The sequence below is a fragment of the Pseudophryne corroboree genome, chromosome 5, assembly GCF_028390025.1.
Source record: "Pseudophryne corroboree isolate aPseCor3 chromosome 5, aPseCor3.hap2, whole genome shotgun sequence".
Lineage (NCBI taxonomy): Eukaryota > Metazoa > Chordata > Amphibia > Anura > Myobatrachidae > Pseudophryne > Pseudophryne corroboree.
In genome coordinates, this window is record NC_086448.1 from 626,593,116 (window position 1) to 626,607,722 (window position 14,607).

At 44.8% G+C, this 14,607-nt stretch overlaps 1 protein-coding gene across 1 annotated transcript in view; it reads left to right on the forward strand.

The window, feature by feature from the left end:
* The window catches only part of YES1 (YES proto-oncogene 1, Src family tyrosine kinase), a 162,721-nt gene that overhangs the window by 130,383 nt on the left and 17,731 nt on the right, over window positions 1-14,607 (forward strand). Inside the window, exons 4-6 of the mRNA XM_063923563.1 lie at window positions 10,118-10,216; window positions 12,223-12,326; window positions 13,369-13,518. Coding sequence (XP_063779633.1) covers window positions 10,118-10,216; window positions 12,223-12,326; window positions 13,369-13,518 — 353 coding nt within the window. The remainder of the gene's footprint in view (window positions 1-10,117; window positions 10,217-12,222; window positions 12,327-13,368; window positions 13,519-14,607) is intronic.

Genomic DNA, 14,607 nt, shown 5'->3' on the forward strand with positions numbered 1-14,607 from the left:
ATAACACTGGTTGGTGAATCATTAGTAATAATGCAAATATGTAAAAAAACAATCTTTTTTTTTTTTTGTATTGGAAGCAAAGTGCTTATATTTTTATTTAAAAGCCTAAAACACATGGACCGATATAAAATATGGGTGTGGATTATTAGATCTACACTGAAAAGGTCTACAGTCAATAGGTCGCCCACTATTGCTCGACAGGGTCAAATGGTCTAAACTATTTTTTTTTTTGTGTGTTTTGACACTTTTCTGTCACAAAAAAGCCCTGTTAGTGTACCAAGGTGGCTTGCTGCGCTCGGCATAGGTTACTATTCCCAGCCGTGGTCCATGTGGATGGTAAGTATGAAAAAGTTGAATTTTTTTTTTTTTTTTTTTGTAAACTTGTTTCGACCATTGTCATGTCCACTTTTTGAATCTGTTGGCCTAATACATGTTGACCATTAGTGTTCGACCTATTGACTGTACACTTTTTGGTGTAGCTCTATAGACCGGATGCCACAAAATATATAGAATATTAATACATACAATATGTCACACATTACACAGAGCCTGCATCTAGAAATAAGGATTATCATCAGTACAATCACTGAAGCCAGCTCCTGTTACGTAGGCAGCGGAAATCAAGGTGCGGTCAGCCTAATAAGTCATTGTAGAGAGCAGCACTTAGGAAACCACTTAGAGGCTGATATTTAAGGAAAATGAAGCTGTATTAACACTGAGTAAGCAGAGATATTACAGCTTACCAAGGGAAATGATGATTAGTAATTATTCCACTTGCTATACTTTCTTCAAACAAGTATTTCAACACTAAAGTCTCTCAGGTGTGTGTATGTATATATGGCAGGTGAGCTTTAAACCAGTTAGCATACCGTACGTTTAATTCTGATGTGATAGCAGTTACCAGGTGAATAATTCTGAATGATAGAGTAGAACCTGCAACATTGATCCACTGCACTCGCCATTCCCAGGCTTGGGGTGCAAAACTGCACTCACCATTCCGAGGCTTAAGGTGCAAGTGGTACTATATGTGACCACACTGTACAAATATAAATTGCAGAGCTCGGCACTCACCATAATAAACAGTGGGGTTTTTTTGTTTAAATTCAATACGTTTTTATTGATTTTCCAGACAAACATACAAACCATTAAACATTAAAAAAAAAAAAAAAGTATGCACTATGTGTACACACATAGGAATCAACAAGTGTTGTATGCACCAACAGAACAACTTAAATAGAGTTGCAAACAGCTACAGGTTATACAAAGCGAGCTTCGTGATTTCTTTACATTTGTTCATACAATGGTACAACATGAAATGACCACAAATCAATATTAGGCAGAAGCATGGGTATATCGGTGCAGTGGAGACGATAACCACCTATCCCATATCTTGTAAAATTTATCTGGGGCTTTCCTAGAAATATAAACAAACTTTTCATGGGACACAACCGAGTTCACTAGTGGGATCCATTTATTAATATCAGGGCCTGCAGTCGCCATCCATGAGCGTGCTATCAGTACTTTGGCCAAAACGCATAAATTAAGAATATATCTCCTAGAATGAGCATCCAATATCTCCTCATCAATGACCCCAAGGATACACACAAGGGGGTAAACACGTCAAAGGCGATTCCCGTAGTGGCTATTATCCGTATCACCGCCTGCCAAAAGTCCCGCACCACCGGACAAGCCCACAATAGATGCCAGAAGGTACCGTCAAGAGAGGCACACTTCGGGCACCTAGAGTCACTCCGTCCCCCTATGTTGACAAGACGTGTAGGAGTGATGTAGACTCGATGTAATATAAACAAGTGTATCTGCTGAAAACGAGCCGAGGTGGTAGCGGTACGTAAAGTCCCCAAGGCCTCCCCCCCTACATCTAGGGAAATCGGTTCTAAATCTACCTCCCATTTAGCTTTAAGGTGTGAGAGACTATCAGAATGATGGGCACCAAGCAGAGCGGAGTAGAGAGCAGAAACAGACCCCGAGCCTGGAGCATCAGTCAGGAGCAAGTGAACCGGTGACTTCCGAAGGAGAGGTGGGCCAGCACTAAACTGGGACGCGCATGCGTGGCGAAGCTGAATATATCTATAAGAATAGGATGCGGGTATATTAAACTCAGTCTGCATTTGTCCAAAAGAGATAAATGTGCCCGAGGAGTACAATTGATTGAGGGAACAAATTCCCCAGCGTCCCCATACCGATCCCATATGTAGGGACGTGAAATGAGTGAGAGCACGAGTGTGCATCAATGGGGTGTCAGGATCCCATCCCTCCCCCCCCCAACATAGAATGTATCTGCCTCCAAACCATGATCGTTTGTTTAACCAACGGCATCCTAAGGAGTGCAACATTATCACTAAGTAGGAGCTGGAGGGGTGACAAATTGATTTTGAATGCTAGTAATACATTAGAGATTAATAAATCCCCAGACGAGTCGGAGACCCAGGGAATTAAATGGAATAGCTGAGCTGCTAAGTAATAGAATCTAAGTTTAGGGAGAGCCAGACCACCCGAGTCCCGAGGCCTAGTTAGAGTATCTAGATCAGTGGTTCTCAAACTCTGTCCTCAGGACCCCACACAGTGCATGTTTTGCAGGTAACCCAGCAGGTGCACAGGTGTATTAATTACTCACTGACACATTTTAAAAGGTCCACAGGTGGAGCTAATTATGTCACTTGTGATTCTGTGAGGAGACCTGCAAAACATGCACCGTGTGGGGTCCTGAGGACCGAGTTTGAGAACCTGTGATCTAGATTAATCCGAGCTCTACGGTTGGACCACACCAGTGAGGACAAGATACCATCTATGACACCAAATAACCTCTGGGGGAGATAGACGGGGGAATGTTGGAGGACATACAGCATTTTAGGTAATACAACCATTTTAATTAGGTTTATCCTACCCGTAACAGTGAGTGGCAGTTTACTCCACACCCTGACACGAGACCGTAGATAGTCTATTTGTGGACGTATATTCAGATTAATAACTTGCGAGGACCGGTTAGTAACCCATACCCCCAGGTATTTAAAAGAGTCCACCCAGCGAAGCGGCAGGTCACCGGGAGGGCAGACAGGACAGAGGCCTCTGAGCGTAAGGACACAGGACTTGTCCCAGTTAATGGACAAACCAGAGAATCCCCCAAAAGTATCAATTACTTCCAAGATATGAGGCATAGTGGCAAAATAATCAGATACAAACAACAGAATATCGTCTGCATAAAGAGCAATTTTGTCCGTCCTGCCACACAACCGGAGGCCCGCCACCCGCGAGGAGGATCTAACAATACAGGCCAAAGGCTCTATGGCCAGAGCAAATAAGATCGGAGACAAAGGACAACCCTGTCTCGTCCCTCTCTGTAGAGAGAAAGTGGAGGATATGTGGCCATTAACAGAAACCCTAGCCTGGGGAGCAGAATAAAGCAGCTGGACCCACTTTTTAAAAATAGGTCCAATACCAAATCGGTCCAATGTCCCCCACAAGAAGCCCCACTCCACAGAATCAAATGCCTTAGCTGCATCCAGGGAAACTATAGCTGAGGAGCAGGACCCCTCGCGAGGGGCCTGGAGATGCGTGTAGAGCCTACGAAGATTAGGTAAAGTGGACCGGCCCAGCATGAACCCTGATTGGTCCTCATGTATCAATTGTAGAATCACAGCGCTAAGCCTTGTCGCTAGTATTTTAGCTAAAATCTTAACGTCAGTCGTTAACAAGGAGATCGGACGATAAGATTCGACCCGTGTTGGGTCTTTATCCGGCTTAAGGAGGACTATAATTAGGGACTCAGCCATAGAGTCAGGCAACCTACCCTGCGCAAACAAAGTATTGTATATATCAAGGAGTTTAGAGCCATAAAAAGGTAAGTGCTTTTTATAAAGTTCCAGGGGGATTCCATCAAGACCCGGGGTCTTCTCTCCAGGAAACGAATTAACAGCGGATTCCACCTCAGTCAGTGTCAAGGGGGAGTCCAAAAACGTTATAGCGTCCTGTGACAGCGTGGGTAATGGAATATTAGCTAAGTACTCCTCTATGTCCGTCCCAGTGTGAGTAAGCCTAGAACTATACAGCCGTCTATAGTAATCTACAAAGTCCCCCACAATATTGGGCGTATTAAAATGGGTAATATTATCGTTGGTACAAATTGCAGGCACCGTATTAGACGCCCTGTCCGCACCCGCCAATGTCGCCATAAAGCTACCAGGCCTATCACCCGTTGCATAGTACATGTGTTGAGCATAAAGTAGACGGTATTTAGCCTTATCAGCCAAGCAATCACGGCGTGCAGCCTGCGCAAGCAGCCACCTCTCCCTCGTAGTGTCAAGACCATCGGCCATATACTGCAGCTCCAGCCTCCTACATCCAGCCTCAAGGTCACGCTCACCCTGGGCATAACCAAATTTCAAGACAGCCACTCTTTTGATCAGGGTGCCACGGACATATGCCTTAAAGGCATCCCATAAAACTGTGTCAGATACCGAGCCCTGATTTTCCAGCAAAAAGGCCTCCCACATCTCCACCAACTCCGCACCGGTGCCCATCTGAGTCAGCCAAAAGGAAAAAAAAACGTGCCCCCCTAACATCTCCCATGTCTAGACAGAGAATTACCGGGGAGTGATCCGATATGCCCCTAGTAGCATACTGAACATCAACCACCCGCGGCAGCAGGCCTTTAGAGGTGAGGGCCAAATCTATCCTAGAGAAGGATAAGTAGGTAGGAGAAAAGCATGAATACTGTCGTATGCCAGGATGACGGACCCTCCACGCATCGACCAAGCCCAGACTGTCCACCAGCAGCGCAAAGTCCCTCCCCCGCACCACAGGAGCATCAGGGGACCGTCTAGTTCTATCTAAAGCATGGTCGATGACGTTATTAAAGTCACCAAGACAAACTATAGCAGCATTCGGATACAACGTGATAAACTCGGCTGCCTTTCTGAGAACCTCCGGGGAATAAGGGGGCGGTATATAAACAGACAGGATAAGCAAAGACATAGAATAAACTTGACATTTTAGAAAAACATATCTGCCCATCTGGTCCAGTTGGACCTGATCAAGGACAAACGGGACCGGCCATCGAACTAGAATGGACACACCCCGCGAATGCGACGTATGGGTGGAGTGGTAAGCCCAGCCCACCCACGGTTTCTTAAGAGCCAGGACCTTTGCCCCCACTAGATGGGTCTCCATGAGACAAATAATATCTGCACCATATTGTTTAAAGTGCCGAAGCACTAGTGAACGTTTGACTTTATCGTTCAGCCCCCCGACATTCCAGGATAGATATTTAAGTTGATTAGGGCCATAAGTCAAGACAAAACAAAATATACGATCGGTCCCGCGTATCCCCGCCAGGCCATCAACCTCAAGACTAGATGCTGTTGTAAAAATCAATGAAGCCATAGCATCTGCAACACATACAAGAAAAGAAAAAAAGAAAACAACCAACAAAATACAATCCCTCCCGTCCTGCCCCCCCTCCCTATATACCTGCCCGAACTGAGGCATACCTTACCCCAAGAAACTGTTCCCCCTTAACAAAGAAAAAAACAAACTATACCAACATAAAAGGGCAATGAATAGAGTGGCCCAAAGACAAAAGGCGTAGGTCCCCCTCCCTCATCTAAGAAAAGTGAGGAGACCCCACCCCGAGCCCTAAACATAAACATCATTGGAGTGAAAAAATAAACACTAGCAGAGGCAATGTAGAATTATTCGGGTAACATACTGCGACACGGATATCAGCAAGAAATACCAGCCTAAACATAGGAATATATCAAACATTAAGGATCAGGAGCAAGCGCCCGCCTGGCCGGGGCCCATTGATCCAGCCACAGGGCAGCGTCCCGAGGCGTAGCAAAGAATTTTGTTTCTCCGTCTGCCACCACCCTTAGCCTAGAAGGAAAAAGCATTGCATACTGTAGATTAAGTTCCCTGAGGCGTCTTTTAATCGGAACAAATTGTGCACGGTCCTTTTGCACCTCCAGCGCAAAGTCAGGAAACACGGAAATTTTGGAGCCATTCCACAACAGGGGCCCCTTGGTGCGCGCCAGAGATAGAACAGCGTCCCGATCTCGGTAGTGGAGGAATTTCGCTATGAGTGTGCGCGGTGGCGCACCCGGCGGCAGCGGCCTGAAAGGGATTCTGTGAGCCCGTTCAACCGTGAAGAAAGGCGTAAAGGAGTCAGTCCCAAAAGAAATTTTCAGCCAAGATTCAATGAACTGTTGCGGGGCATTACCCTCCTCCTTCTTCGGGAGCCCCACAAAGCGGACATTATTCCTCCTCAGTCTGCCTTCCATATCCAGCATCTTGCCTTTTATATCGGATAGCTGACCATCGATGGCAGTAACACGGGAGCTAAGCGGAGAGATCTTATCCTCCAGCGTGGATGTTCGTGTCTCGACTTCCCCAACCCGTTCTCTAACCTTTTGGATATCGTGATAGATTATGGTCAGGTCAGCCTGCACCTGGCCTATCTTGTCTGAGAGACGGGATTCGCTAGCCGCCAGGGCTTCCAACACTTTTTGCAGCACATCATCAGAGGTATCACCAGAGGAGGATGAGTGACTGGGGGACACCGGTGGAGGGGTATCCCCACCCCCAGTCGGCGCCGCCGCGCGCCCTCTAGGGGTATGCGAGTATTGTGCAAGCCGGGCCGCAGCAGATTTATGGTGATTCCTCACCATTTTGTAGATATCTTAGAGCAGTGCAGGATCCGTAGCTCAAAGAATATCAAACAACAGCTCAGAGGTTGTATGGTTCAGAGTGATAGTGGTGTGTGCACACTGGAAGCAGCAGGACACAGTCACAGCACCACAGACAGCTATATATGGCAGTCCAGTGCAGTTCCACAGGAGCGTACAGGAGGGACCAAGGAAGAAGGAGCACGACCCCTATTTCATGCAGGCCTCTCTGGTAGCCCCAGGCCATATAACACCCAGGCAGCACAGGGGAGGAGAGGGGGGGTCGCGGGTGCCCCAGCACACCGCAGCGCTGGGGGAAGCGAGGAGAGTGGTGTGCAGGGTCAAGCAGGCCAACACGGCATACCCCCAGGAGAGGGGGGGCCGCGGGTGTCACAGCGCACAGCAGCGGCGGGCAGACACAGGAGGACTATCTGCAGGCTCACCCAGCAGTTCCCCGTGTGAGCGGCTCCCGCACAGCGCACACTGTGAGGCCGCGCCAGAGAGCCGGGACCGTAAGTCACGGCGCCATCTTAGGTGACGAGAAAGGCCAGGGGAGAGGAGCTTCGGCGTCCGGATTCTCCTCTGTCCGCACCCGTCCGGCGGCCCGCAAAGACTCCACAGCTGCCTGGATCCTTCCCCCACCAGTTGCGGTAAATTGGGCTCGGAGGGACCCCTCAGGATATGTAGATCGGATATATGGGAGTGGAGAGCACTCACGCCGAGCTGCTACTCCATGTCCCGCTAGGCCACGCCCCCAAACAGTGGGGTTTTAGTTCATGAATTGATCAATGCACCGAAGCCTGCAGTCCCACGTCAGGGGACCCCACTTCACTGCAAGTCCTATGCTGTCATCCGGAATAATAAACCTGGTAACTGCTATAGATAATGTGTCATGGACTTTAGTCCACCATAGCGTGAATGAAGCCCTATCAATTATGAGCTGCAGTTCCTAACACTGCCTGGCTTTTATTTTATTTTTTCCCATCTTTCCTAATTTCCCCACTATCTATCTCCACCAGTACTCCTGTGCATCTCTGATACAGGTGGGATGGGCAGAGTTCATACCAACTGTCTTTACATTCCAAAATGATGATGACATTTTTATCAGCTGTTTATTATATTATATAGAGGGGCACTGAATTGTTTCTCGGTGTTCCCCTATTGCTGCTGTAACCACCTCCACTCTTCTAGAAAGGCTCTCAGAACATGGTTGCAATGATTTGCATCCGTTGTGCCACAAGAACATTAGTGAGCTCAGGCACTATTGTTGGGCACTAAGGTCTGGCCGGCAGTCAGCTTTTCAATTTAAGCCAAAGTTCAGTGGACTTCAGACCAGTGCTCTACGTAAGACAGTCAAGTTTCAGAGTAAATGACTAAACAAATCATTCTAAAAATAAATTGGTGAGCGGACAGTCAAGCTAGGCAAAATAAATAATGAATAGGTATAGTGAACAATAATGGCTAGATTTCTCAGTTCATGCTGTTTAATGCTGTTATTAGTTCCCAGTGATACAAGTGAGGAACTGAAGATATCCTAAGAGTATCAGCTCTTGAACTAAATATTAATGGTGGCAAGACATTAGGTTTAGGAACGTGAAATATAATTTTGGTGGATTTTGGTCATTTAGGCAGACCAGGGGGAGATTTGTTAGAGCTTGGCGAGAGATAAAGGGAAGAGAAATAAACTACCAGCCAATCCGCTCATGTCATGTTCAAACTCAGCCTGTAACATGGGAGTTTGAAGCTGATTGGTACGTTATCTCTCTCCAAGCGTTTATAAATCTCCCGCCAGGTCTTTTTGCTTTTACGCCCATGTGTTACAGGTGTTTTATTTCTATAACTGCCATGACACATGTAAAACACAAACTGCATGTATGAATGGTGTACTTGTTTCAATATTATTGGTAAAAAAAAATTTTTAACGTTCTCTTTGCAGTATAAGGAATGGTGTGTATGTAATTATTCACAAAGGTGTAATAATAAGACTGGTATGTGCAATTTATAATTAATGCATAGCACAAATTGCTGTTTTGCTCTAGTCTCTTGCTTACACAAGCTCTACCAAAACAAATCAATCTCTAGACCACGAGGGAAATCACAGTTCCCCTGAATGTATCATAGCATGACATGCCTCTAAGCAGTGGCTAGTCATTATTGATCTGAGCGGAATGGGCTTTGTAAGGATACACAGTGTACTGGAGAACGCCTTCCCTAATGCTGTTTAGGTTCTGCTAATGGAAATGACCGCAATTATTACATTTATAGCTGGTCAGCTTGTGATTTCTTTTAGTGTATTTCTGTCTGTGGGGTTAGCAGTACCATTCATTTACTGGCCTTTCGGTTTAGAAAATAGCATGGTTAGGAATTTCTTCTAGTTTGTATTATGTACTTAATTCTGTATGCAGATATGTTGCATCTTGTACAGATGTCTCCTATCCAGCATTCTACCACTGTCCGTGTTGAGGAGGTGATGCTAGCCGCTGTGTGTGATGTCATCAGTGTTGGAGGTTACATGATGAGACACTGTATCTGGTATTCTGACGTTTTGTGGAGGAGTAAATGTTTCCATCAGCTGATGAGATGAATAGGGTGGATGGGTGTCGTTCAAAAGGTTGACCGTGTCGATATGAAAATGGTCGACACATGAAAAGGTCAGCACAACTTTTTTGGGTGTCAAATTGAAGGTTTCGGCACAAGAAACCCCAATTAGCGTACCGCGCCCCCCCCCCCCCCCCCCCCCCCTCCCCTCTGCATGGCTCTCTTCACTTTCCTTGCTTCAGGCAAGGTTGCCAGTCCCACTTGTTGTCCAATATGCATGCAACATATTGACTGTCGGCCTATCATCCAGATACCAGGGTGTAGTGAGGAAATAAAACAATTTATTTTTATTTTTACGGCATGCGGTTGTTGAAATGAGACGAAGATAGTGCAGTTTTAAGGTGCATTCTTTGATTTGTGATTGTGGTCATAGCTGATTTTACATTTAATACCATCTCTAGCTGGCAGAGATCCGATTTCCTGTACTTCTAAGGTAAAGCATATTGTAGAAAATCTGTAGGGTTGGTATAATGTGGTAGGAGGCGCAGGGCTTTGTAATATTTACGGAGTACCTCCTTTTCGGAATTGTGCCCCCTCCCCCCACTAGGCACATTTCTAGTCTGCGGAGTTGTCTCCAGAGAGTAGAAGGGCGCTTTGAGGCACTTGGTGCAAAACCACACAGCTTTATTTTGTGCACATGTAGTGTGTTTTGGAAATGAGGTACAAAGGTACAGCGTGTCTCATGAATGAGGTACAGTGTACCAAGTTAGAATGGTATGTGCAGCGTTTACAATGAATATGTAGGAATTCCAAATGTTGAAATAGATGATTGCTATTAATATAAGTTGGTGTACCTAACGTAATGATTGTATTCCTAATTAATAATTTTTCTATTACAGGGAAGGGGACTGGTGGGAAGCACGATCTATAGCCACTGGAAAGACTGGTTACATACCCAGTAATTATGTAGCACCTGCAGACTCCATACAAGCAGAAGAGTAAGAGCTAAAAAAAATGAAGATGTAATGTGTTTGTTTTTTATCTGCAATATAGTATCGAATATAAGTGGAAATTAATGATGGCTGCTGTACACTCTGTGAAACGACACCTTTGCTGAGCCCACTAATGGAAATCTTGGAGCCAGGTCCACGGAAGCTGTAGATGCTGAGTCGCACACTACGTGGCCACTTTTCCGTCAGGCCGCGGCTGCCTGCTGACTGTTGTGGTAAAACCTGTGTAGCTGCATGTGAAAGCCTATCCTGCCCCCCACATACGCAGTGCTTCTTATTTCTATTCCCCTTACACCAGCTCATGCTTGTTACAAAAGATCTGTCTGATACGGACGTCCCGTACCCGTCCGCACCCCACAAACAAGCACTGATGTCAGGCTACACACCCATGACACTCCCACTGTATGGAGCAGTTCTCTGCGGTCATTGCCTAGAAACAACCATTTCATGGATAGTGAGGTCCATAGACACACTGATCACTCCATAAGTGCTGGCGGTTACTGAATGTGTGCGCATACCTGATTATGCGCAGCAGCAGATTTCTTTCTTTGGTGCATGCACAGTATGCAGAAATCTGTGCGAACCAGATGCATTGTGGAATGCATGCGATTCAGAGTCCGTCCCATAGTGATCAAATGAACGTGCGTGTTTAATGCTTCTACATGGTGATATCAGTAGGTCAGCCACTAGAAAAGAGCGAGTCCTGGGAGCCGCATTGGAGACTCCTCTACACTAGTATGTTGGCTTGGTGATTTCTAATATCCATATAATATCCAGTAAGGAGTGAATTAACCAATAAATCAGTCCTCAGACCTCAAACAGTTCACGTTGTCAGTCACCCAGCAAGTGCACAGGTGTACTCTTTACTCACTGACACATATTATAGATTCACAGGTGGAGCTAATTATTTCACTTGTCATTCTGTGAGGAGACCTGCAAAACATATCCTGTTTAGGGTCCTTTGGACTGAGTTTGAGATCATATGCAATAAATAATACATCTCAACTGCACTAGAGCATTGGCATTGCTGTAAATAAATATTACTTAGCTAAAGACATTAAGAGGGGAATTCTGTTGCGCATATTTGGACAGGTGACCGGATTCGCCCTTAATTTAATCCCCCCCTTTGTTGCATCTTTGCTACTAATTAAAGCTTTTTGTAGACTATTGGGTGTATTCAATGCAGTATTCAATTAGCAGCCAAATCGGATAGGATTTTGCCATTCCTGACAATGCCAATCCAACTTTTTTGAACGTCAGATTGACATTATGGGAAAAGGGGGTTGAAACCTGTCTGATTTGGCCGCGATTCCAACAAAACATGTGGATTAAGCCGCCGATCCACATGCTTTCCGACAAGTCTGATTTTCTGACTTGTCGGGTAAACAGGAGTATGATTGAATTGGTTGAATCTGGATTCGACCTTAAACTCCCGTTAATCCGGCAAGTCAGGAAATCCGTCTTGAATTGAATAGACCCCTGTACTGTTTTATTCAGCTCCAACAGCCTACGTGAGTGAAGGATCAAGAGCAATTAAACTACTGTGCAAGTGCTTGTAGAAACACAGTGATGCTACTTGCACGGGGATTTCACATCCGTAAAACAGATGAACATACTCACTTTGCATTTATTCTTTATGTAAGAAAATCATGCTTTTTTTTTCTTCCTTTCATTGTAACCATTATTTTATACCTGTTTTGCAGTTCTGAATTCAGGGACTATGATAAATATTGTGAGAATGAAAATATTTTGTCGAAATCCTATAGACGTTTCAATGAGATGAGGCTAAGCAGGTGTTTGAAACACTGTAATTGGTGTTTACCTTAATCTGTGTCATTTGCAAAGTAAATGTTGCACACCGAACATGTGGAGACACACGCACACGTTTATACAAGTAGTTGATAGGAATAAGGAGAGGTTTTTGTTGCATGCAGTTTAGGATAGCGTGCGCTCAGGAGCAGGATGTGTGACTTTTTGCTATTGTTCATTTCCAGGTGGTATTTTGGGAAGATGGGGCGGAAAGATGCTGAGCGATTGCTTCTCAGCCCCGGCAACCAGAGAGGAACATTTCTAGTTAGGGAAAGTGAAACCACTAAAGGTAATCTTTTGTATTTCATTCCTTTTTAATGAACCAAGGAGATGTTTATTAATGCAGTTAATTTCAGGAGGCCGCTATAAGACATAACTGTTCATATATCAGTGCTTATGATTTTATACTATGTAAGTAGCATTACAACTAATCTGTTCTAGGAAAATGAATAATGTGTCCCTTATGAGTCGTCTCATCCATTACATTCTGCAGAGTTCTGCTCATGCCAGTGGAAATGGACCTACACTGCAGTGGCTCAAGTAGAGTGTACTGTGGCCTAAGTGGATTCAAAATGAATTTACCATTTGTTAATTTGGTTCTTTAATACTCTGCGAGACCGGGCTGGAATACTGGCAGCTTGATAGGATGGACATACACTCTTATGCGCTGCATCATGCGCCATTGGGCTGCTATATACCCCCCAGAACAATGACTGCTGCATGGTGTTCACATTTGTGTCCTTCACAGCTATTCTGCTATCCAGATAAGGACAGTTGCCATGGGTTCTAACCAGTCTGTAACTCTGTAAATGGGGGAAGGGGATTATTTAATTTTAAATGACATCTGATTTTCATTATTGGCTGAAGTTAAGCGCTGACAAGTTGTCAGTGACATTACATGAAAAATTGCTAATATCACTGTTTGTCCCAGAAATTGGTTGATCCAAAGCACCCCTCTGTCCTACAATGTATGTTAGGCACAAGAAGGAGGAGTGTATAAATGTTATTTGCCTGCCCATAATAGGCAGTGTTAGCGCTTAGTTTCCGTACGTACGTATGTACATACATTGCTGCGTGTCACGGTCAGCATGATGCAAACACTGTGGAATTTAGGGTTCATTGAAACCGCTGGGGAATGCACACTCTGGATAGAGGGCTGTCTTCACCAGGGCCTTGTTACAGTCATATGGTACAGAGAACATGTGTGATCCTAGCCTAATTGTTTCATAGAAAGCAACTTGACCATGAACTGTGATTTTTGCTTAAAAATTTGCTCTACAGGAAAATCTAGTTCTTCCAGATATCTTGAGCCCATATCCTTCTCCTCATAGGCGCTTATTCACTCTCCATACATGACTGGGATGAAGTGAGAGGTGACAATGTGAAACACTACAAGATCAGAAAACTTGACAATGGAGGATACTACATCACTACACGGGCACAATTTGAATCACTACAGAAACTTGTTAAACACTACTCTGGTAAGGCTAGGAACATTTTTGTTGTCCATACTGTGTTTGTGAATAAAGTTATTTTAGTTCCTGCTATGTGGTGGGATGCAAATTTTTTATTTTCTCTTCGTGTAAAGTAAATATCTGTCGATAAATATTAAACAGATTCTTGTAACAAGACGTGTGTGGATACTGGAGACAATCTCAATGTAGAATGTTACGTTTTGGGTGCCGTTTGCCAAGTTCTAATGCTAAGTGCACTTTGCAATTGGTGCAGGGGACTTGTGCTCCAAAGGCTTCTCTGACTCTAGCACTGTACTGCTCTCAGGCACTAAGGCCTAGATTTATCAAGCCTTGGAGAGTGATAAATAGCACAGTGATAAAGTACCAGCCAAGCAGTTCCTAACTGTCATTTTTCAAACGCAGCCTGTGACATGGCAGTTAGGAGATGATTAGTTGGTACTTTATCACAGTTCTATTTATCACTCTCCAAGGCTTGATAAATGGGGGCCTAAATGTGGTGGTTACGCCTCTCCCCTGTAAGCTCAGCATTCTTACATATCTTGTCTTCACTTACCATAATCCAGCATCTCCTACTAGAACTGACTTATATCTTTACATGTGTGGTACAAGCACAGTCTGACCTAACTGGAGGCATGTTCTATCCTCATTAATGGTTGTACCAGATCAGAGCAAAGCTTGGAAATTATAATAAGCAGCAGACAAAGTGACGTTATAATTTGAGATGTGTCCTCATACACCAAGCCTCAAAATGCCATGCTACACAAGACGTCCACCGCAGACGCAGCAAAACACCAGTTTGTACCAGAGACACCGGGCTGCGCCTTTATCCACATGGGTTAAATATGTACAAAGTCACAGAAGCACATGGGTCTTGGTAAAGCCATGTCCGCTGCATTATAGTACTATGTATACAGATTCAGACTCATTCGCGCACAGATGTAAAAGTGTTGCATAGCAAATGAACTAGTACAGTATTTCTTAGGACTTGGCACACCGAGAAGGGCTGTTTCGTGTTACTGCAGCAACAGTGTATGAGGGCACATCCGAGTATAGCTCTCATCTGCTCAGTATAGGAAGCTGTATGGCATACTCACC